Source organism: Henckelia pumila, chromosome 4 (assembly GCF_033568475.1).
Source record: "Henckelia pumila isolate YLH828 chromosome 4, ASM3356847v2, whole genome shotgun sequence".
NCBI lineage: Eukaryota > Viridiplantae > Streptophyta > Magnoliopsida > Lamiales > Gesneriaceae > Henckelia > Henckelia pumila.
In genome coordinates, this window is record NC_133123.1 from 18,919,820 (window position 1) to 18,941,874 (window position 22,055).

Here is a 22,055-nt window from a genome sequence, read left to right on the forward strand (position 1 = left end):
GAACATAGAATCAGCTTGCTTTTATATCAACTCCAAGACTTAGCTAGAAGTTGGTGAAGCCAGCAAAAAGTACTGAAATTGTTTAGAAGATAAGTAAACAGAATTGTTTATTTCTGTATATGCTATAGAAGATAGAACAGTAGATTTTGCAGAATAGAAGTACAAGTTGATGTCAAGCCAGAAAAAAAAAAAATCATGAACCGGTAGTATGAGGCAGAGTTGAATTCTTATTCACGCCTCATAATTATGATCATCACCAGATATTCCATAACAGTATAGATATGCAGCAAGAACAGCAAGAAATAGTGGCAACATCAGCAAAGATTGATTCCATCTCAACGTCAGCAAATGAATAACTATAAGCATAAGTCCCCTAGCTGAAACAGAGCAAGAGAACATTTGAATGATAGATAATTGCTTAGGCAATAAGCAAGTACAGAAAATGCGGCTCAAGTTGTATCAGATAAGAATCTTACAGGTAAGTGAGTTAATTCTAGTTAACCACTTGTATATTGATTATATAGCATACATTCATAGATCAGTGATTTGTTATGCTATAATCTGTATCTGATGAGCCTTTATTTATTGTATTTGCTGAGATTTTGTCTTTAAGTAGATGGAATGCATGTGCAAGATTAGTTATAAACGATGCAATACAGAATTGAGGAAATAAGATTGAATGTACTGATATCAGATATGGGATATTAAGCTAGAAATTTGTGCAATGGTAAAGCAATAGAAATGTATAGACATAAGATTTTGTTATTTCGGTACTGATTAGATCATGTTGACTGTAGAAGAATGTCAGTAGAAGTCTAGTCGATATACTGAACTAGTACAGCATTAACCTAGAATTGACAGCTATGTCAGTGGTTAGAATGTACAGAAATAGTTCAAGCCTATTTTGAATTTTCTATGACATGAATGCAATTCTTTTTAGAGTGGTGTCTAGTACGAAAGTATTATGACAACTTGTATAGAAGAGCATTACTTGATCTGAAGAACTTCAGAAACAGCTAGCAGATTGAGTAGAAAAGAATTATGTAGTACCGAAATGATTCTATGACGATAAGTTATGTCGAAAAGATTATATTCGACTATTGTCAGCTCAGAATTAATAAATGAACTCATAGCATTAGAGAATCAGAAAAATCAGTTGCAGTTGAGATATATCTTCAATTTTGCTGAAGCTATTACATCATAGAAATCATGATTCTTGAATTTCTTGCTATCGATTCTGAGGTTTTTGCATTCGACCTCGATCGAGTTTGATGGACTCTTCTTTCTTTGCTAGAGTCTGATTTGATTCATTCTTCTTGATTGTTGCCGCAAGTGATATGGTGTCACTTAGCAGATTTTATCATTCAGAATACGTAATTTTGAATGATTTTGATTTGAGCAAGATTCTTTGCGCTGAGATTTGAGAATTTTTGATGATTTGATGTATTTATTCAGTGTATTTTGAAGTATTTGGCTCGTAACTGATAGAAATTATGATTTAGAATATCAGCAAGATTTTTGGATTTTAGCTAATTGTTGGAATTATTGGGTACATATCTGTATTTGTTGTAAGTTTGTGCTTGACAAATATTTAAAAGATCAGAATTGTTGCGATCCAAACTAAACTCGATTGGTTTGGAAAGATAAAAACAACATTGATCTTAAAGCAATCAATAGAATATTGATTGAAAATGCACGATTAAGATAAGAGATAAGACAGCAGAGCAGAACAGATGAATTTTTGCATTGACTAATTGTTGGATTATGCCAGATATTCTAGATATGGAATATCAGATTCTGAAAGAGGCATATGCCAACAGATGAATATCCATTCAGTTGTCTAAACATGTATGATTTACATGTAGTATTACTTGGAAATAAGTATTGGTGAAAGAAATGAAAGCAGATACGACAAAATTGACGTTACCAATAGTAGAATTCCAGTAAAAGAAGCAGAAAAGAAGAACTCTAGTGATTTATGTAACAGATTAGTTACATAAAAGTTGAAAGAAGATCAACTTTACGAACAACTTTAGTTCAAATCTACTTGAATCGTCATGATTGTGCAAATTTAGATTGTATTCGATTTCGACAGATTCAAGAATATGGTGTATTAGATATGATACAACCATAAAAGATAATGGTTATGCATTTAGCAAGATGATCAGATTACAGGAATGCGTGAAATCTATTGTCCAGATAGAGACTTTAGATTGGTTTTCTAGATTGTGGCAGTGATTGTCAGAGGTTCTGAGTGTTTGGTTGTATGAGATTTCAGTATACCATCCTCTGATTAGTGGACTATCAGATGTGATTATCCAGATTTTCGAGGATATGCTCAGAACTAGAGTACTAGATTTGGTACTAATTGATTGATTATTTGCCACTTAATTACTATGATTCCTGTAAGAGCTCATGAATAGCTATAAAGGCAGTATTTTGATGATTGATTGACCAGAAACACAGAAATGTCTTTATATAGAAATGATCTTTCAGAACTATCAGCTATTTGACCAGCTATGGGTCAAGAAACGATAGAGAATGGAAAGATTGTTTTGAACAGAGTAAGAACAGAACAGCACAGACAGAGCTAGAAAATGGGCAACAGATATAGAGATTTGAAGCCTGAACAGAATGATCAATTCAGAAATTGTTTATCGAGCATCAGTAGATTCATAAAGAGATTTCAGAATTGATTTCTATGAGTATTTGATCTAGCTTATTGATTAATACTCAAGCATGAAGTATCAGATAGATGAATTGTTATCCGTATGCATTGGCTGAAGAATATTAGCTAGAACATGTATGTGTATTCAATTCAGATGCAACAGAAGTCAATAAGAGTGTAAGCAAGACAAAGTAATTGATGCAGAGTTAGATCACAAGAAAGAGCAACTTAGATCTGAGTTGACTCGGTGATTGTAGTGCAAGAGAATAGATATGATTGTAAAAACAATCAGAAAGAAGATTAAGCTATGATAGAAGAGAAGATATCAGACTAGATATCGATAGCTCAGAGAATTGAAGTTAGTATTACTTCAGTCAGCTGCACAGCTTATGAGAATTAGCAGTAATATCGAATGCGATTTCGAGGACGAAATCATTCCTTAGAGGGGAGGAAATGTAAGGCCCGTAAATATTAAGTTCTTAATGATGGGATTTAAGATTTAAATTCCGGATATGAGAAAATATTTATTTGAAGAATTTAAGAAATGTGGAATTGCAATTTCGGGTCAGAAATATTTAATTTGAGGATTTTCGGATTTTAAGAAGTTTATTATCCGGAATTCTTAAATTAAAAGATTAAAAATATTTGCAATTGATATTTATGGAATTTAAAATGTGAATTCCAAGATGAGAAATATTAAGAATGAAGTTTGAGGATAAAATCCGAGAAAGGGTCAATTTGCAAATATTGAGCAATTCAGGGACTAAATTGCGATAATGTCCGAAATGATTTAATTTTAATCCAAGAATATTTAATTGGAGAATATTTAGAGTTTAGACTTGAATTCTAATATTCTTAAATTATTTAGGATTGAAATTGAATTAAATCGCTTGTCCGGGGACTGAATTGCAATTAGGCTAAAGTACAGGGACCAAAATGCAATTATCATGCAAGTGGCCGTAAAAACGTGTAAAGGGAAGAAAATCTATCAGAACATTCAGCCAAGGGACCGAGAGAAAGAGGAAAAGGGTTCCAAGTTCAATTTTCAACCTTTCAACTCCGATATCTTTTGATTCGCCCGGTAGAATTTTCGATTAAGCATATATTTGCGATCACAGCTCCGAGTGCTACGTTTTGACGTAAGTTTTATGAAGTTCTACCATTTTTGAATTTTATATTGTTGGTAGAATTAAGATTTGATTGTATAAACATGTTCTAGCATATACGACGATAGTATATCTAAGACGGATCGAGAAAAGATCGTCGTTTGAACATGTTTCCGATTTTTGAAAGACTTATTCAGAATCTGAAAATTATCAGCTGCTATGTACGTGAAGTATGTAATGAAATGGTGATGATTATTGGTTTATAGGATTGTAATATTGATGTTTAAGCTTTTGGAACAATTGAAATCGTATCGTTACGCCGCCGGTTTAAGATTTTGAATTGATATGTATTATCAATGTCTAGAGCTCATCTTCAAGAGTAATTGTAGATGAATGGACTATAAGATTATGTTTAGAATGAAGATAGAATGATATTTGAATCGAAAGAATTATCGAACTCGAATAGTTGCGACGTCGGTTTGAATTTCGATTGTATTAGTCAGATTTGAAATGTATCAGCTTTAAAGAAACATCGATTCAGATTGGAAATTGATGTTTAGCTATGTTATACATTATTTCAGATTGGAATTGAAGCTTATCGAAGTTGAATCGACGAGTTCGAGTTCAAATGACTTGAAGTGTTTGAAGTTGAATCAAGAATACCTTCAAGTAGCACTGATTGAAATAAGCAGAATTTGATGTCAGATTTTGACAGCTTGTTGTTGAGAAAGAATGGACAGAGTGTCAGCTAGTTGATTCAGAAATGCAGGTATGAATAGACATTATAAGTTGGGCAGAATAACTCGAGATAGTTTTTGCTTATCGAGTTGCTTAAAATCACATACTTGTCTATTTTTATATATGTTATGGTTTATGTTTACATAAATGGGATAGATTATTCAGGATAGCTATTTTCTTGAATTTTCCAGAACATTTATGTAAATGTTTACCTGTTTAAGCTGATTTGTATTAATTGCTGTATTGAACATGTTTTATGAAATGCTTGCAGATTTGTTGCTATCTTTATGTGATTAGCTGCTTTGTTTTGTTTTGTTGGTTATTTGAGCAAGTGTTCAAGGTGTGTTATAGCTTTTAATGCATACAGCTTATGTTGCATTCATCTTGAACTCCAGCCTTAATAGCACAGAGGGCAGCCATCGCCTAGAGTGCAAATGACGTTTGGAGAGCTGTAATGGGTGGCATGGAATATAGATTTATTTCTAGAGTCAGCTTGACTCATGGCACAGATTGTGATTTATATTCAAAGCCAGAAGACTCACTATAGTTGCACCAAAGTCAGAGGAGTAAAATACTTGATGCTGCCTCGAATGGGAGTGTCGGTAGTTTAAGAGCTATTTTATTCCTCGGGATCCCAAAGAACCAAGCTTTATTGGTATCAGCTTTGCTAGCCTATTCCTTGGCACATGCATTGCATTTATGCATTAACCTAGAGACTTCTATGGTTTAGATTATGCGTTTATAAATGCTAGCATGTTATGTTATTATATGTTAATTCCAGATGTGAATTAGTTTATAAGTTTAAATGATATATATGCATGCTATTTATACTGAGATTTATTCTCACCAGAGCTATCCGGCTGTTGCTTTGTTTGTATGTGTGCATTGCATCAGGTTGGGGGCATGAACAAGCTAGAGTTGGCTTGGATAGCAGCAAGAAGAGTCTTAGCAAGTGAGGACACGGGTTTAGCAGCAAGTCTTGTTATTGTGTTATTGATTCATGCTAGTTGATGTATATCATGTTTAGAAGTTTATAACAGTTTATAAGATAGCTTGTAGTTGTTGTTATAGCATGTATGCAAAAATAGGTTTGGTTTTACAAGGCTTGACAGGAGTTTTTGACAACAGAAGTTGTTGTAACCTGTGCTCGCTCGATCGGTAGAAATGCAGGCAAGTTTTACCGATCGAGCGAGGGGCTCATTTTAAAAATAAAAAAAAAAATTTTTTTGTTTAGCTCTTGGTTTGCATATGTTTTTATGCTATGATTAATTGTTTATTAATCGTTTATTGCCCTAAGATGAGTTTAGCAACCCGGGTCCCCACACTACTCCTCAACTCCAAAAGAGCAATATCTACCACAACAAGAAAATAATAAGTCCTAAAGCGTTCTTCAGCTGTTTGTGGTTCTCTTTCAGTATTAGCAATCTCATCAAATTGTCTCTTTCTAGAAGTTTGTCGTCGCTCAGGAAATACAAGATCAACTCCTATATTGGAAGCAATTTCTTTAGCAGAATTTATGGCAGATGCAAATCCTACTTCCCTGTAATTCTCAAAAAAAGAAACAAGCTCTTTCAACTGTTTAACTGCAACATCAATATGCATAGTTTCAGATTGTAAGGATTTACTAACCGAGTTTATGTTGTAGAGAATATCATACCAAATTACCAAGCTTAAAAGAAATTCAAAGCTACTAAGTTCATGTGTTGCTAACAATCTAGCATCTCTCGACAATCTTGCATCATCAGTTAAATCTGCAACCTTAAGTAAAGCTTCTCTGATTTTCCCAACTTGCGACATAATGGCCTTCACGCTTTCGATATGACTTTCCCACCTCGTGGTGCACAATGACTTAAGCGTCAAATTATCCAAACAATCAAGTAGAATACTCCAACATTTTGTAGAATTTGAGAACACTGTATACATGCATTGACATGCTCCAAAAAATGATTTTTCTTTAACACAAGAGTTTGCCATATCACAAATCACCAAATTAAGAGAATGACTACCACATGGCATATAAAAGGCTCTCGGATTTATATCAAGCAGTCTTTTTTGAACACCCTGATGTCTTCCTCTCATGTTGGAGCAATTATCATAACCTTGTCCTCTAATATTATTAATTTCAAGTCCAAGAGAGTCCAATGCGGCACACAATTCATTGAAAAGGCTCAATCCACTCGTATTTTCAACATTCAGAAACTCTATAAAGTACTCCTCAATTTTTACTAGAATACGTGAGACATCAACACACCGTAATATTAAAGTCATTTGTTCTTTGTGACTTGCATCAGGAGTACAATCAAGTATCACTGAATAATACTTTGCTTTCTTAATCTTTTCAATGACATTTTTGACCTTTAATGACATATTTGTTATCAACTCATTTTGAATTTTATGACTGAGGTAATGATGATGAATTTCTTTTCCTTTAATGAGCCGAAGATGTTCTTGCATTATAGGATCAAACTCGCCAATCATCTCAATCAAGCCCAGGAAATTATCTTTTGAATTATCCTCCAAATTTTCATTCTTTCCACGGAAGGAAAGAATATTTTTAGCCAAACATTTTACAACTGCTATAATTCTGGTCAAAACACCTCTCCAACGTTGTGTCTCATTTTTAATCTGCTCATGCAACTCTTTTTCAATTGTTTCATTTTTTCTCAATCTCACTTGTAACTCCACCATAGATCTCAAATTAGCAAGATGTTCACGACTTTTTTCGTGTTCTCTAAGCTTCTCGCTTAGATGTTTCCAGTCTCTAGATTCCTCTTCTGCTAATTGACTTCGTGATTGTAGTGTTTTGAAAATCTTACAACAGAAACAAAATACTTTATCTAACTCCTTTGAATAAACTAGCCACTTTCTTTCATGACTTGTTTTGTTTGGAGCACCCTGTTATAATACTCCGAGAAAAAATGTCTACCAAGTTCATCATGAGGGTACTCAAAATTAACCTCTCTAATTGGGCTTTTTCAACGAGTAAATCCCTCATTTTTGTATCAAGACTATCCCAAAATCTTGGATCAAATATATTCAGAGAATGATTTTTTTTTTTCACGTTACTCATTATTTCTTTTGTCTTCATCAATACTCGTAGTGTTTGCAACATAACCATCTTCTGTTTGTTCTTCAGATTGATTTTTTTGTGCGTTTTGATCATTGAAATTGTCAATCAAAATTTCTTGCACTACATTCGTTTCTTTCAAAACAAACTTATCCATAGAACCTTTCATTGATCGAGTAATCTTCTTTTCCGTTTCCTTTTTTTTCCTTTTGGCACTTCCAGAGGGGTATTTTCTAGGCAACATATTTCTTCAAGTGCTGATACATTAAGTACAAATTCAACAACTTAATTGAGCTATATGAAACTATCTTTCGTATTTCATAAATATGAACTATCCAACAAAAATCACAATGAACTATCAAAACTCATAATCCAGATGATAATTTAATTTATAACCAGTTAATTTAGCTAATCAAATTTAAGTTCAAATTCAAACACAGAAAATCACCAATTTTCAAAATAAAATTTCAAAATTCATACCTCTAATCCTCGAATTTGTAACTCCTACGATCCTCGAGTTTTCAAACCCTACATAAAATTAACAATAAATATTAATATCTAACATCAAATCAAATCAAATTATTTAGGAAAATACACTGGGTGCGTGTGAATTTGTAAGTATACCTTCGATTTTCTCTGTGAGTTCTCCGTAAGATTTTCTCCGTGAGTTTTGAAGAAGTGTCTTCTTTTCTATAATAATTGCGTGTATTGCGATTTGTGTGTGTGTGTTTTAGTTTGGAAATTTCAATTGATTTCCCACACCACCACAGTTTTTTATTTGATTTTCTTTATTTATATTTTTATTTATAATATAAAATAATTACATGGGCCCTATGTATAATAATTATAATTTAACTATATATAATAATTTTTTTTAAATATTTGGGGCCCCACCTCCTGGGCACATGCCCTGCCTGCACAGGGCAAGGGCCGCCCCTGGTAATAGGTAGTTATTTATCGAAGTGGATGGCTGATGCACGTGAAATAATAGGCTACCTTTTTACTTCGCATTATAACCGAAGTCATATTCAGAAAAATAGCGAAGTCTTTGGCCCGGTTCAAGGAGAAAAAAACTGGTTCGGAATTAGACCGGTGTCGAAGCAAAATATAGCCTTTTACTTCGTTGATTTCATAAAGTGCCGAAGTAACATATGATATACAACTTCACAGTTTACATTGATTGCCAAAGTAAATGGTCTTTATAACTTTACATGTTGTTTATTGTGACGAAGTACTTTTTATTTTATTACTTCATCATTTAGTTTTAAAATTGAAGTAAATAACCATATTTTATTGCAACACAATTTTAATTTAACGAAGTAATTTGTTGATTTCCACCACACTAATTTAATAAAGTAGTGAAGCAAAAACATATTTTTCATTTCAAAAAAATTAAACAACAATTTAAGTACAATAATTCCAAAATATACATCTAAAAACTTAAAATGCATTAATTAGATTCATAAATTATCCGTCCAAAAATGACGAATATCTACGAGTAAATTCATCAATCCACAAGTACGCATTTACAAATACACAAGTACAACTCAAAAATATATCCACAAGTATATCTACAAAACCATAAGTGTATCCACAAGTATATCCAAACATTCACAATGAGAAACCAAATAATATTTATCCCAACATACACGACCCATTTAAGCACCTACATAGGAGCAGAAACCAGCAGTTCATCTCATTACCAGGTCTCATCCTCGAGATTGCAGAAGCCAGCAGTTCATCATGCAGTATATAAAATTTAGCATAGATCCTCAAATTTCGGAGAACTGCATAATTGCAACAGACATGAACTTGAAAATTAACAGCAAGACATGCGTTTTAGGATATATATTTACACGTATTTGGTCCCTTTGTAACGAATTGACTTACACCAAATGATAAAACAAATCTCTCAATCGATGCAAGTTATCTTCTGTCAGATGCTCCACTGCCTGCATTTGGATCACATGCCATTAATTCAACCATCATCGTGCTCACAAGTTTTAATACAACATAGAACAATAGCATAAGACCTAAAATAAGAAGCCTAAAGTGAAGATTAATTAAGACAAAGGTACTTCGAAATAAACAGAAAAATTCTGCTCAATAACCTTAATTGAGAAGTGAGTTCTATCTAGCAACAACAACTTTGCTTTAAAACGAGGCGTTAGAGCTTTAGCAAGCGTTTGCTAATAAATTTCTAGGGTGAAATATTGTGTTGTATACACGGTTTGTTAATTTTAAGTTCGTGTTGTCCTCAGTGTTACAACACTAGAGACAACATGCAGCGAAAAATAAATAATAAGAATAAATAACACAAGTAATTAATTTTATTATGGATAAATAATCACTAGAAAAACGTATATCAATCTTACTAACTAATATTAGTGATTTTATAAAAAGCAGTAAATCCTAAATTTTTCAACAAGTTGAAAAATCAAACTTGCATCCTAAATAATCTGAGTATAAAACAAATCAGATGCAACTCCCGTAAGCCTAAACACGAAGACACAATAAACTACTCGATCAACACTATGCACTAAATGTTGTCTCCAATGTCTTCAACACCAACGGTAACACGGGAACACTAGTAACATTGACTACAAAAACTGGCTCCAAAAACCTTCAAATTCTCGAACATAATTCTTCAATGGATGCACTATGAACGTACATCTGAAGCTCTAAATTTTTTGTGCGCAAAAATCCTCTTTATAGTATTGAGTCCAAGGATAGATGGATTTCCATAGATAGAGTCCTACATGAATAAGAAAACAATGTTAAGTATAGATAAAACTCTATCATGCATATCGAATCATATCTTGACAATATTTTATAAACATAAATTACTTATATCCCCTATCAAGATATAATTTTATCAAGGTAAATATATATCGTATTCAATATCGTAATCATAGAATATTTACGCTATATTTTAATTGTCTATAAGGCAAAATCTATCATAATCTATTCAAACCAAAGGTAAGATATTTTAAGGAATTAAAATTCTTTTCAATCTCCCTTTTTTGACTTTTTGGACAAAACTAACACAAACAATTTTAAACATAAACTCCCCTGAGTTTAAAACATTTATTCCCCTTAATTAGTAAGTCTCCCCCTGAAGGTGTTGCCCCTCGTGTTGGCAACACGATGGATAACATGGACATTGATACTTAGGGATTCTATTATTCATGGATTAGATCATAAGTGGGGCATAAGGGTTGGTCTAGTTAGAGCATAATGTAATAATTAAAGCACAAAACTAGAGCAAAACAAAAATAGATATATTAATCATAAAAAACAAAGCGAAGATGAGAGAAGAAAGAAAAAATGGGGGTGACACTAATCAATCTAAAATTGATAACTATCAAAGCCATCCTGAGCATCTTGATCTTCAGCTTCCTCATCATCTTCATTAGTCCCAGATGGACCAGCTTCATCTTGTGCACTCTCTGCCTCTTTTTGGCCAGAAATGTCAAGTCTCAACCTACAATCAGCTAACAGATCACTATAAAGAGCCAAGTTTTTCTGGGCTTGGACAATTTTCTTTTTGGCATGGGCCATCAGTGTCTGAATAGTGTTGAGAGAGAACTCCATAGTAGAGGATTGAGGCTCAGTATGTTCAGTGTTATCGCCCGTATCGGCAACATCGGGCACAACATCATCAACATCAGCAGAAGCAGTGTCAGTCCATGGCAGATCAAGTATGTGATTCCCTTTTGAGTAGCACAACTGCAATCTTCAGGGTATCAAGATGTTCCTCAGTTCTTCAATAATGTTTCGGATGAACCCTTGAGACTCCAAAAGTCCATAAATCAAGGATGAGAAGGGAAGCTTTGTGGACTTAAATCCTTCATCAGCAAACTGGAGAATTCTCCAAAACACTAGCTTCCCAACATTAAAAGAACTCCGAGTTCCTATAGCAAATAAGATAAACGCCTATGTCCTAGTTACCACTGTAGAGTTTGTTGAAGGCGTCCAATTCAGGACTGAGTAAAATTATGTGAGCTTTGCTACAGAAAAATGCTCAGTAAATTTTGTGACCATACCACTAGTGAGCACGAAGATCACTTCATGTATGTCGGGGTGGTGCCCTTCTTCCACATCCGGGGTAGCATATAGAGAGTTGATAAGGGCAGGAGTAAATTCGAACAGTCTTCCTCAAAGAAACACAAGTCCATACTTGACAGATTCTGGATCTTCAATACTTGCAGTGAGATTAGCATAAAATTCCAGAACCGCCTTCTTTCAGTAAGGCATCACAGCAACAACAGTTGAATAAAGCTTCCTAAGCTTCAAAAATACAATGAGATTAAACCTGCTGTAGGCATCCACATCTATGTTATTTTCATCCAATAGCCCTCGGTGTACATAAAGGGGCCACACTGCAACAAAATCAGCAAAATAAAACATAAGCGAATAAGCAGCATTCACATCATACCCATCATCTGCAGTACTTTTTCCTATGATGTTGGCAACATCAGCTGCAACACCAGCATCAATAGCAAAATGCTCTCGTTTATCTATCGGTGTAGTGTCCTCATCATCACTAGAGTCTTTATCAGACTCTTCTTCACTGATATCTTCACTTACATCAGTAGAGCCATCATCTCCAAAAGTGGATGTGGAAGAGCTATCCGATGGTTTTTCTCTCCCAGCAACAAATTCCTTTATCATCTCAGCATTGGGCTTATAATCGGAGAAATGAGCAAAGAAAGGTGGGTTCAAAGGTAGTGGACTTCACTTTCTTCAGGCTTTCCAAGATTTGAGCCAAGGATATATCATCTTCATCAGAAAAAGAGATATCCTCTTGCACTGGTTTATTGAGGGTAACAGCAGGAGGAGCATCTTCAAAAGTAATGGAATCATTGCTTTCAGAAGCAGGTCCAGTGGGCGAGGCCGATGAAATAGTAGTATTAGTGGTATTCTTCCGGGCCATGAGTTCACAATCTCCATCATCAGAGTCATCACCAAAGGTGTGCTCAGGATTAGCCAGTGACGGGCAATCACCTCTGTGAAAGCGTTTGTGTAGCGACCCAACCCGGATCCACTAACTAATCAGAGTTACGATAAAAGTGCATGCAATTAAAACTTAAAGCGTAAGGAGCGGATAATTAAAATACAACAAATCCAATCGGCAGAATACAACCGACGATAACAATCGTGTATAAATATTTATACAACCAAATCGAAGGTTCAGGGTAAACAAATCCCTACCCTCTACAACCTCGTACTCTCCCAAACTCAATTCTGCTGAGAGCCGTCTGGACCGTCCAGCCTCAAACCTGCCCCGCCACAAGGTACACCACGATACCCAAACACAGGGGCGTGAGATAGAACGCTCAATACGAAAGCAATGATATAAATACAAATATGCTCACACAATATGATTTAAAACTCAAGTGAAAACACTTGCTCATGGCGCCGGGAATATACAGTATCGGCTAGAGAGCGACTCCGCGGGGTACTCGTATATTCTATATCAGGGCTGAGCCAACCCCATCCTGACCCGAATCCAAAATAGGATACAAGTCCTGTATGGAAACTGTCATACCTGACTCGAGTCCAATATGAGATCACTGTTCCCTATGGAGACTGTCAATGACTCACATCTCTTCGGATGCAGTCACACGTAAAATCATGTATGCGCTAAGACGGTAAAACATGCTAAAACATGATAAGACATATAGCACATACTCATGCAACATACATGCAAATATATCATGCCGGCTATCTCGGTCAGTACTTACGTACCTCTATCACTGCTGGTCAAACCTAGCTCCGCTGGTCTAGACTCCAAGCCTACTAGTCCAGTCTACTGCTACTACAATGCACATATCCATGCATCAACAATAAAGCTCTAAAAGCCTTAACTAAGCTAACGCATACTCCTAAATATTTTTAGGATGCCAAAGCTATACCTTCGTCCATCGTTAGCCCTTTGCTGTTGATAGCCTCAAAACTAGGCCACAGCTCCGCGACGACGTCTAGATCACTAAGCCACTTCCGGATTTCCCGTAGGATGCCTATATCTCCCTATATCTGAGTTAGAAGGCCTAAGAATTGAGAGAGAAGAGAGGAAATGAGCGAGTCACAAATGATCCTCGACTCCTCTATTTATAGACGGCGTTCGGGCCGTCCGAACTCGGCTTCGGGCCCTCCGAACTGGTTCAGATCCTCCGATCATGACTTCGGATCCTCTGAGATCCCATCAGTGACGTCAGCCATGACGTAACCTTGCTGACATAATTGATGATGTAAGCCCTAACCCTGTTCTGGTCCTCCGATTCCACCGACGGAGCCTCCGATCCTCTTCGGATCCTCCGAACCCCTCTTCGGATCCTCCGAACTCCTCGGGCCTCCGATCCTGACTCCGATCACGCTCGGGTCCTCCGAACACCAGTTCTGAGCGTCCGAACCTCCCGAGCCATGCCCACCATTTTCGAGTATCCTGGATCTATTTTCGGGCTCCGTTAATCCATTTGGAATTTCTTTAATCATGTTTTATTAAATTTAAACATGATCACTTGATTAATTACCTATTAATCATTAATTTTGGATACGGGTTACTACATTCTCCCCCACTTAAGAAATTTCGTCCTCGAAATTAAAGTCAGAGAAAAAGTACAGGATTAAACACGAATATTATTCATTACAACTGAACAAGTACAAACTCGATACAAAGAAGTACAAAATCTCAAAATAACTCGGGGTGCTCGGCTAACATCCGATTCTCCAACTCCCAAGTAGCTTCCTCTGTACCTTTGCTCTGCCACTGTATCATCACCAACGGTATACGCTTGTTAAGAAGTACCTTGTCCTTCCTATCTAGAATCCGCAGGGGTTTCTCCACATATGATAGATCCCGATCTACCTTTACCTCGGCCGGACGCAAAATATGCGACTCGTCCGCTACATACTGCCTCAACAAGGACACGTGGAACACATCGTGAATCTCAGAAAGATCGGGTGGCAAGGCCAAATGATAAGCCACATCTGTTGGAAAACTGGCGAGTTCCCAGACCAATTACGATTGATACCCGGTGCAGCGGAAGTTTAAAAATTTTTCATGGAACGTTTCCATGGTATGGGTATCAACCGTTCATCGATTGAATTACGTGTGTGTAAAATTTAAATAACAATTAAATAAATTTTACCTCAAATCTCGCAACGAGATTAATGGACACCAACAGAACAATTCTGCTCTTGTTGTCTCTCCCTGGAACCGATGAACGCCTTCAATCAGGTCCACGAACAGAGGTTTAATCCCTCTGATAGATTGCACTAGAAAATCTATCAGAAGTTTTCTGCGAAGAGAATACACGAATTTGATTCGTTATTCCTTACTGCGATTCAAAATCACAGACCGGAAAATCTCGGGCAGAGGTAGGGAGGGTTCGGCCGAATTGTGAGAGAATAGGGGCTAGGGTTTTTCGAATTTTGTCTCTCAAAATAATGACCTGTTGTCTGTAATTTCTGTACTGAAATAACTTATTTATAATGCAGGCCACTAACACCTTAGGGCCCATTAGTCATAAGCTGGGGCCCGACAAGCAAAGCCCGCTCGTTCAGAAATTAATATAAAATTCATCGTGACTCCGATTGATGAAACGATTTCACCAATGTGCACAGAAACCATTTCTGCACGTTTTAAAGTCAAAATAAATTTTCCTGAATCCGAATTCAGTGGTTTCCAAAAATGTCCATCCCTATGTCATTTTAGGAAATCCTACTCCCTTACTCTTATTTAAGAAGTCCAACTCCTTAGTTCATTAAATTTAACTCTTTAAATTTAACTATCTCAACGGGGATTAAAACTCCATTACACTGTGTGACCCTCAATGGTTCAGGGATACAGCTAGCCGTGGGCTCACAACTCCTTGTGACTCGGAACAACACTTTCCGACTTGCCCAACGAATCATGGTAAAGCGCCTAGCAACATCGCCCCATGATTCCCTAGGTATCACTGATAGTGCCTACAAGAACCAGTAGATTTTGGTTAACGTACAGTACGGTCCCTTCATCCATATATCCCGATCGAATCAACAACCATTGGTATATCGAGAGTCGCTCAAGATTCGATAACTATGCAATGCATCTTGAAGATCAAATTAGTGACATCGCATGTGCTACTAAGAAACCATTTCTTAAATCACATCAAGTACTCTGGCCAGAGATTTGTCACACTAATATCTCCTCAGATCGCATAGGATATCCACACTCGCAAGTATGTGGTGAATCCTTGACAACAATGCATTGACTCCTATATGTGTCGTAACTGTACCCAATCTCGACACCTGATGACCCCCTCAGAGTCGGTAAACGAGTCAAAGCACAGTACTAGCATATAGAGTCTCCATGATGTTTCAAGTCGTAAGGACTAATGGTGTACAACCAAAACCGCGGACTTTTTCCACTCGATAAGTGATAACCACTTGGAAAGTCCGGATAGGGTAGTTCGATTATTCATCCTATGAAAAATCCATTTGCATGCTTCGAACATCTCCATGTTCCCTACCAATGAAACGTGGTACTCCGCATCGCAAATGCTAGTCTCAAACTCGAGCGATCCTTATCCTTATTTTCGGACGGCTCAATCGACTAGGAACGGTTTTAGAATATACAGTGACTATAAGATGTATTTCATGATAGACATCTCCATGTTCTACCACATCTTACATACACTATAGTATATTCAAGGTCTTTATCAAAACAACAATAGTATATCACAATATAACAATATGAAGTAATATAAAGTCATTGCCATAAAAGTGTAAATAATATTAAACAAAAGATTGTTTATACAAAGAGTCAACAAAGCCCATAGCCACACAGTTGGCTCACTGGGCACCCACTCTTACAATCTCCCACTTGCCCTATAGCCAACTAGTCATACTACGTAGACCCATTGCTTCGCGATGTTTGTCAAACAATGGTCCTGGCAAAGGCTTAGTAAGTGGATCAGCGATATTGTCTGCAGAGGCCACTCGTTCGACACTGATGTCTCCTCTTTCCACAATCTCCCGGATTATGTGGTATTTCCTCAGTATGTGTTTGGATCTTTGATGAGACCTTGGTTCCTTTTCTTGAGCAACGGCACCCGTGTTGTCGCAGTACACCGGGACTGGACCAACAAATTCAGGAATGACGCCCAACTCTTGGACGAAATTCCTCATCCAAACGGCCTCTTTAGCAGCAGCTGATGCTGCAATGTATTCAGCCTCAGTGGTGGAATCCGCTGTGGTGTCCTGCTTGGAACTCTTCCAAGAGACAGCACCACCATTGAGCATGAACACAAATCCAGAGGTTGACTTCGAGTCATCCACATCACTTTGGAAGCTAGAGTCGGTATAGCCTTCCAGTTTGAGTTCTCGTCCTCCATAAACCATGAACATATTCTTAGTCCTTCGCAAGTACTTAAGAATGTCCTTCACGGCTTTCCAATGCATCTGACCAGGATTAGACTGATATCTGCTCGTGACACTCAGAGCAAATGCTACATCCGGTCTGGTAGATATCATCCCATACATGATACTACCTATAGCTGACGCATATGGTACATGTGTCATATTCTCTATCTCTGCATCAGTCTTGGGACACATAGACTTGGATAGAGAAACTCCATGACACATGGGTAGATGTCCTCTCTTGGACCCATCCATTGAAAACCGTTTCAATATGGTATCGATGTAGGTTGATTGAGTGAGTCCTATCATTCTCTTAGATCTATCCCTATAGATCTGTATCCCAAGAATGTAGGATGCCTCACCCAAATCCTTCATCGAAAATCTACCTGATAACCATATCTTTGTTGACTGCAACATCCCTACATCATTCCCAATGAGTAGGATGTCATCAACATAAAGTACTAAGAATGTCACCGCATCCTTAACTACTTTCTTGTACACGCAAGGTTCCTCCGGGTTCTTGATGAAACCAAAATCTTTTATTGTTTCATCAAATTTCTGGTTCCAACTTCTTGATGCTTGTTTTAGACCATAAATTGATCTCTGAAGCTTGCATACCTTATGCTCGCTTCCCATGGATGTGTACCCCTCAGGCTGCTTCATATAGATTTCTTCCTTAATGTCTCCATTAAGAAAAGCAGTCTTCACATCCATTTGCCATATCTCATAGTCATACCATGCAGCTATGGCAATAAGGATTCTTATGGACTTGAACATTGCAACTGGTGAAAAGGTTTCGTCATAGTCAACTCCTTGCCTTTGAGTATAACCTTTCGCCACCAATCGCGCCTTGTAGGTCAATACCTTACCATCAGGCCCAAGCTTTCTTTTGTAGATCCATTTACACCCTATTGGAACAATTCCATCGGGAGGATCCACTAAAGACCAGACTTGGTTAGTATGCATCGAATCCAATTCTGACTGCATAGCTTCAAGCCATAAATTCGAATCCGCATCAGAAATTGCTTCCTTGAAGCTTCTTGGATCACATCCAATGTCGGGTTCATCTTGACCCTCTTCAAGAAGAAGACCATATCGAACTGGAGGTCTAGAAGTCCTTTCGGATCTTCTAGGTGCAGGCGTGTCCAGCAATGGTTCCTGAGGTGTGGGATCGTTATTTTGTATTTCGGGTTCTTCTCGAACTTCTTCGAGTTCCATCATCTCGCCTTTCTTATCCAATAAGAACTCCTTCTCCAAGAAGGTGGCATTCCGTGAAACAAACACCTTTGTTTCAGCAGGATAATAGAAATAATATCCGATTGAATTCTTCGGATACCCCACAAAATAACACAAGCTGGATCGACTATCCAACTTATCTCCCACTGTCCGCTTCACGTAAGCAGGACATCCCCAAATCCTCAAGTACGAATACTTAGGAGCTTTGCCATTCCATAACTCGTATGGTGTTTTGTCCACTGCTTTAGTGTGGACGTTATTCAACAACAATACCGACGTTTCAAGCGCATAGCCCCAAAACGAAGGTGGAAGCTCAGTGAAGCTCATCATGGATCGAACCATGTCCAACAAAGTTCGATTACGACGCTCCGATACACCATTAAGCTGTGGTGTCATAGGAGGAGTCCACTGAGAGAGAATCCCATTCTCTTTTAGATAGTCCAAAAACTCGGTACTCAAGTATTCTCCACCTCGATCCGATCGAAGTGCTTTAATACTTTTACCTAGCTTGTTTTCTACTTCAGCCTTGAATTCTTTGAACTTTTCAAATGCTTCAGACTTATATTTCATTAAATATAAATACCCATACCTAGAATAATCATCAGTAAAGGTAATGAAGTAGGTGTGGCCATGTTGAGTCCCTACTCTAAATGGACCACAAACATCTGTATGGATCAAATCCAACAGATTTTGACTACGTTCAGGCTTCCCCTTAAAAGGAGATTTAGTCATTTTCCCTTTAGGCAGGATTCACAAGTAGGTAGAGAGTTAATATCAGACATATCAAACATGCCCTCTCCCACTAGCTTGTTCATCCTCCTTGAGGAAATATGACCTAGTCTAGCGTGCCAAAGGTTTGCCGGGTTTTGACTATCGATTTTCCTTTTGTTTGTTGTCGCCGGTTTGTCAATACAATTTACTGGAACGTCTTTTAGTTTTAAATTGTATAGATCGTTTTCAAGTTGTCCATTTCCAATTAAACATTCATTCTTGTAAATGCTGCAAATCCCATTCACAAAATTACAAGAATAACCATCTCTATCAAGCATAGAAATAGAAATAATGTTTTTAATTAAATCTGGCACAAATAAAACATCTCTCAACAATAATTTAAAACCATTCTGCAAAATCAAACAAACATCTCCAATGGCCGTAGCTTCAACTCTGGAACCATTCCCGAGCCTCAGCTGGGTCTCACCCATTCTAAGCCTGCGACTTCTTGTCATCACCTGCAAATCATTGCAAATGTGAGATCCACATCCGGTATCCAATACCCAAGAAGTTGTATTAAGTGACATGTTTATTTCGATATAGAACATACCCTTTGCAGTTCCTAACTGCCCAAGATACTCCTTGCAGTTGCGCTTCCAATGACCCGGCTTCTTGCAGTAATGGCAAACATCCTTGGATTTTCCATCGTTTGAAGCCTTTGTCTTTTGCTTCTTCTCGGGTTCCACTTTCTTGGGTGGGGCAGAACGTTTCTTGCCCTTCATACTTGGCCCCTTCTTAGCAGAAGATGAGGAGCCCACCAAGAAAGCTGGCTTATCCTTCTTAAGTGTGGATTCATATGTAACGAGCATATTGACCATCTCTTCAAGGGTGGCCTCTATCTTGTTCATATTAAAATTTATCACGAATCCATCAAATGAAGAAGGAAGAGATAGAAGCAGCAAGTCCACATTGAGTTCATGCTCCAACACCAAATCAAGGGTCGCTAACTTCTGTATGAGCCAAATCACTCGTACCCCATGATCACGGACCGAAGTCCCTTCACGCATGCGGCACGTCATCAACTCCTTAACAGTAGAGAACCTTTCAGCCCTCGACTGAGCCCCAAAAAGTTCCTTGAGTTGCGTGTGAATGTCAGCAGCATTCACCGTGTCCTCAAATCGCCTCTGGAGTTCATCAGACATCGAGGCTTGCATATAGCATTTGGTCTTGATGTCATGGTCACACCATGCATCAAGTTTGGCCAATTCCTCCGGACTTATGTCAGCTGGTGCTTCCTTCGGAGGTGCTTTCTCTAACACGTAGAGCATTTTCTCCGAAGTTAAGACAATCTTCAACTTCCGGAACCATTCCGTATAGTTGGCGCCAGTCAGCTTGTTTTGTTCGAGGATCGAGAATAAAGGATTTCGCGAATTCATTGTATGAAATACTGAAAAGGAAAAACAGACATATATCAATGATTGTTTAACAATTTACTAAGACATAAAATAGGCGAATTTAATTTTATGAATCTCACTCCCACTATTTTAACGATTTCACCACCCTCTAGTGAAAACGGGAAACTTTTTCCTTAGTGAGAACATGGAGTCCATTTGACAAACTTATGGTCCCGAATAATATCAGCCAACCATAATTCTCAAAAGGTAGAGCCCAATTGCTTCCAAAGCAACCCCCATGTGTTTACCTCATGTCCAATAAGGGCCCAATAATATGACGCCGTTTAAAGTGACATGTCAAGATGACCCATCAATATTAAGTTGTGATGGACGGTCGCCATGTGGATCCCCCAATAATATGAGCCGATCCCATGGGAGTTCCACCCAACTTACAACATTTGTCGATCCAATGTACAGCTTTCCGACGGACGGGCCCCCCCAATAATATGAGCCGGACCGTATCCGCGGGTAGCATCACATACATTGACCGTTGATGGAAGGTAGGAACATTTAAACAATATTTAAATTTCCTTTATTTATCTTGATATAAATTTTAAATCATATTTAAAATGAGGGATTTTATTTATAAAAAATATTTGTCTCATCATTTTTAATTTATTGCATGCATTGCCGGATTCACGCAATTTATGTCTAAACATGCATACAATCATAATATCACATATTATATAGGATGATCGATTCCATTTCTAATTGATCCGTGGTTGCCAATCACGGGTCTTAGTCCAATCCTAGGTTATATGCAGTATGCAAATGCAATCCTATTACATATGCTTCCAATTTACATTTCTTCAGTCTTCATTGTCTGCTGGGCCCACCATCTTCAAATCTTGATCTCCCACTAAATCTAATGTATTTACAATTAAATAACAATGACAAGTAGGGGATACATTTTTAGGGGGTGGGAACGGGCTATAAACCAAGCCCACTTTTATTACATATGACATTCATATCGGGCCATAAACCAGGCCCATTAATAAAACCAACAACAATAAAAACAAAATGTAAATTCCTAACATACACCTACAAAATTGGTCATGGCAATCGATCATCCTTATCCAATAACATTTAATTCAAAATTAATTTATTGGATAACATGCTGTGGCAATTCAAATTTAAACAAGATAAAATCATATTTTATATATAAAATCACATTTCACATATAAAATCATATTTTATCTCCATATCAAATAAAATCATATTTTATCTATAAAATCCAATTTTACAAATAAAATCATATTTTATCTAATATATCATAAGATCATATCTTATCATCAATTGTACCAAAATAATTGATTTCAAAATTCAATTTACGGATAAAATATTAAAATTTTCCAAAAATTCAAATTTATCCAAAATCAATTTTAAAATTTACGGACTCGAACAATTCGATCCGAAATCTCGTGAACCAATCAAAAACAATTTTTGACCGGACCAAAAATAAAATTTTTAAATATTAAAATTAATAAAAAATTAAAAATTAATTTTTCCCGCGGGCCACCCGGGACACTCCCGGGTCGGCCCGCACCCGGGGCGCGGGCCGGGGGCAGCCCGGCTGCCCCCTTAGGGCAGCGCCTGGCGCCGCCCCTGGGCGGCGCCGTGCGCTGCCCTGGGCGGCGCCGAGCGCCGCCCCTGGGCAGCGCCGAGCGCTG

The 22,055-nt window shown here is 37.3% G+C and overlaps 1 protein-coding gene across 1 annotated transcript; it reads right to left on the reverse strand.

Moving 5' to 3' along the window:
- Window positions 1-231: 231 nt before the first annotated feature.
- Window positions 232-7,507, reverse strand: LOC140860606 (uncharacterized). Its single transcript, XM_073263608.1, has 3 exons — window positions 7,439-7,507; window positions 5,841-7,323; window positions 232-377 (listed from the first exon to the last, which is right to left on the reverse strand). Exons 1-3 carry the CDS (start codon window positions 7,505-7,507, stop codon window positions 232-234), a joined length of 1,698 nt encoding a protein of 565 aa, XP_073119709.1.
- Between the last annotated feature and the right edge of the window lie 14,548 nt (window positions 7,508-22,055).